This window comes from Arachis ipaensis, chromosome B03, assembly GCF_000816755.2.
Source record: "Arachis ipaensis cultivar K30076 chromosome B03, Araip1.1, whole genome shotgun sequence".
Classification (NCBI taxonomy): Eukaryota; Viridiplantae; Streptophyta; class Magnoliopsida; order Fabales; family Fabaceae; genus Arachis; species Arachis ipaensis.
In genome coordinates, this window is record NC_029787.2 from 128313186 (window position 1) to 128317090 (window position 3905).

A 3905-nucleotide genomic window follows, 5' to 3' on the forward strand; every position below is an offset into this window, starting at 1 on the left:
GATTGGTAATATGGATCACTCATTTTAATTAGTTTTAGACAAAATGATTAACGTGAGTTAATTTTGAGCTATATAATCATGAAGGTTCAAAATTCTAGATGGAATCTGATGGACATTTTATTCTCTTTCTTTTGTCTGGCAGCTAAGGCCATAGATGAATATGCCAGTCTTAAGAATAAGGCAGCAGAGTCAAGTGAATCTGTTACGGTGGACCCCAGGTTGGAAGCAATCGTGGAGAGAATGTTGGATAAGTATGCAAGCTGTAATCATTCTTCTGATGTTTGTATTAAATTATTCCTTAATTGTTGGAGTTCCTTCACGTGTTGCTTTCCCCTCGTTTAGGTGTATCGTAGATGGTAAATACCAGCAAGCTATGGGAACTGCCATTGAATGCAGGAGGTTGGATAAACTAGAAGAAGCAATTACAAGGAGTGACAACATTCAAGGAACTCTCTCATATTGCATATATGTCTCTCATTCCTTTGTGAATCTTCGGGAATACAGACAGGAGGTTAGTGAAATGAAAATTTTCTAGTCATGTTAAAGTTCTCTACTGCAATACATATCATGCATGTGGTAAATGAATTATGTTTTTTGGCAACTTTTTAGTGTGAAAATGTGAGACACATTTTAACACTGCTGTCTCATGAAGGTTTGCATTGATTGTTTTTCTGTTTGTTCAGGTTCTCCGTCTCCTTGTTAAAGTTTATCAAAAGCTTCCTTCACCAGATTATCTGAGCATTTGTCAATGTCTTATGTTCTTGGATGAGCCAGAGGGTGTTGCAAGCATCCTGGAAAAGCTTTTACGATCTGAAAACAAAGATGATGCTCTGTTGGCATTTCAAATAGCGTTCGATTTGGTGGAGAATGAGCACCAAGCTTTTCTTCTAAATGTTAGAGATCGCCTTGCTCCACCCAAGTCTCAGTCTTCAACATCTACTCAAGCAAAGCCAAATGACATAGGTTCGGAACAGAATGCTACAGCGAGTGGTCCGGATGACGTTCAAATGACAGAGGGTGATTCAGCTTCTGTTGTCAGTGTACCTGAAGATCCAAGCGAAACCTTGTATGCTGAGAGGCTAACCAAAATAAAGGGAATACTGTCTGGGGAAACTTCAATACAATTGACTCTGCAGTTCCTGTACAGTCATAACAAGTGAGGCAATTTTCTTTAGTAATATTTTAGTATACATTCCTTTCCTTGTTGGTTTTAGGTTCCTTCAGATAGCATATTGGTTCTTATACTGCTTTGGCTGTTTAATGAATTTAGATCCGACCTCCTTATTCTGAAGACAATCAAGCAGTCTGTGGAAATGAGGAATAGTGTCTGCCACAGTGCTACAATATATGCCAATGCAATAATGCATGCTGGAACTACTGTAGATACTTTCCTCAGGGAAAATTTGGTTAGTCGTTGTAGCTTATTTTGTTTGTCACTTTCCTTCTCCCCTTGTTTTCCTTGGAAGTGTGATTGCTTTCAATTCTGAAGATATTTGTCCCTGGAATAAATTAGGATTGGTTGAGCCGAGCAACTAATTGGGCCAAATTTAGCGCAACAGCTGGTCTTGGTGTTATCCACAGAGGCCATTTGCAGCAAGGAAGGTCACTAATGGCACCTTACTTGCCTCAGGGTGGGACTGGTGGAGGTGGTAGTCCATACTCCGAAGGTGGTGCTCTCTATGCGCTTGGTCTTATTCATGCTAACCATGGAGAGGGAATCAAACAATTTCTTCGTGATAGCCTGCGTAGTACTTCTGTAGAGGTGCTCATAACTAGTATAACTAATAATTTTGCTTTGATGTCGAAAAATAATTAGCCTTTGATTATACTTTAACATAAGTTTTATGGGGCAGGTTATTCAACATGGTGCATGTCTGGGTCTTGGATTGGCATCCCTAGGAACAGCTGATGAGGATATTTATGAAGAAATAAAGAATGTTCTATACACTGATAGTGCTGTAGCTGGTGAAGCTGCTGGTATCAGTATGGGATTACTCATGGTTGGAACAGGAAGTGATAAGGCAAATGAAATGCTTACTTATGCACATGAAACACAGCATGAAAAGATTATTAGGTAAAAGTGCTCCAACTGACGAGTTGTTAAGCCATGGCTTCTCTTTTGCCGATCTTTATTTGGTGTCTTAATGTTTCAGGGGATTAGCATTGGGCATAGCTCTTACGGTTTATGGTAGAGAAGAAGAAGCAGACACTCTGATTGAGCAGATGACACGGGATCAGGATCCAATATTACGCTATGGTGGCATGTATGCATTGGCCCTGGCTTATAGGGGAACCGCAAACAATAAGGCCATTCGGCAGTTGCTGCACTTTGCTGTGTCTGATGTTAGCGATGATGTCAGGAGGACTGCAGTTCTAGCATTAGGATTTGTGCTGTACTCTGATCCAGAGCAGGTTAGTACTTTCCTTTCTTCTTATTATCACTTGTTATGAACTTGTTTTCCTCTGGCTCTGTGATTTCTTCAAGAAATTTTGTTGAGATGCCATGCTACTTTCTTAAATTGCAGACTCCAAGAATCGTTTCCCTCCTATCTGAATCTTACAATCCTCATGTTCGATATGGAGCGGCCCTTGCAGTGGGCATTTCCTGTGCGGGCACGGGTCTTAGTGAGGCTATATCTTTGTTGGAACCATTGACATCGGATGTTGTTGATTTTGTTCGTCAAGGTGCTCTTATAGCGATGGCTATGGTCATGGTTCAGATCAGTGAAGCTAGTGATTCCCGTGTTGGAACATTTAGGTAAGGCATTCACCTTCTTTGAGCATTGGATTAATTGATATCTTGTCTGACTTACTAGTATTCTTCTAGGCGGCAATTGGAGAAAATCATTCTGGACAAGCATGAGGATACCATGAGCAAGATGGGTGCAATCTTGGCCTCTGGGATCCTTGATGCAGGTGGAAGAAACGTGACCATAAGACTACTCTCCAAGACAAAACATGATAAGATTACTGCAGTGGTTGGTCTTGCAGTTTTCAGCCAGTTTTGGTATTGGTACCCTCTGATCTATTTCATAAGCTTGGCTTTTTCACCCACAGCCTTTATTGGTTTGAACTATGATCTTAAGTCTCCAAAGTTTGAGTTCCTATCACATGCAAAACCTTCACTCTTTGAATACCCAAAGCCCACCACTGTTCCCACCACTACATCAGCTGTGAAACTTCCCACTGCTGTTCTGTCTACATCAGCTAAGGCCAAAGCAAGGGCTAAGAAAGCTGAAGAACAGAAGGCTAATGCTGAAATTTCATCTGAGTCTGCATCAGTTGCTTCAGGAACTGGGAAGGGGAAGTCTTCAAGTGAAAAGGATGGAGACGCCATGCAGGTGTGTTTATTATAAATGAAGGCTTCTTTAGAACACTCTGAATTAAAAGCTGAAAACAATGTTTTTTATTTTCGTAGTTTTTTAAACCTAGAATCCTGAAATTGGAAAACCGAATGAATACATGGTTTAATTTTAGTATTGAAAACATGAAATGTAAACAGAAAACATGTTTTGGAATTAAGCTGACTCCAGTGTTTTTCATCTCTTGTAAAATTAGCCCTATATAATAACATCTTGTTGATTACACTGTATTATTGTCTCAGATACATGCACCCTTACATGTATGCTTGAGATGAACTATCTAATTTGTAGATGTAAAGACATAACTTTCTTTAATTTTTTGAAGGTGGATAGCCCAGTGGATAAGAAATCAGAGCCCGAGCCTTCATTCGAGATTCTTACAAATCCAGCCAGGGTGGTTCCTGCCCAGGAGAAGTTTATTAAGTTTATGCAGGACAGCAGATACGTGCCAGTTAAGTTGGCACCTTCAGGATTTGTGCTTCTTAAAGACTTGCGCCCCAGTGAGCCTGAAGTGCTCTCTCTCACAGACACACCCTCATCTAC

The 3905-nt window shown here is 40.4% G+C and overlaps 1 protein-coding gene across 1 annotated transcript in view; it reads left to right on the plus strand.

Moving 5' to 3' along the window:
• The window catches only part of LOC107631786 (26S proteasome non-ATPase regulatory subunit 1 homolog A), a gene marked incomplete at its 3' end in the record, with an annotated part of 5173 nt that extends 1280 nt beyond the window's left edge, over positions 1–3893 (plus strand). Inside the window, 10 exon segments of the mRNA XM_016335335.2 lie at positions 143–251; positions 343–511; positions 684–1156; positions 1271–1406; positions 1514–1762; positions 1854–2074; positions 2154–2412; positions 2526–2758; positions 2828–3341; positions 3688–3893. Of these exon segments, the coding sequence (XP_016190821.1) occupies positions 143–251; positions 343–511; positions 684–1156; positions 1271–1406; positions 1514–1762; positions 1854–2074; positions 2154–2412; positions 2526–2758; positions 2828–3341; positions 3688–3893 (2569 nt within the window).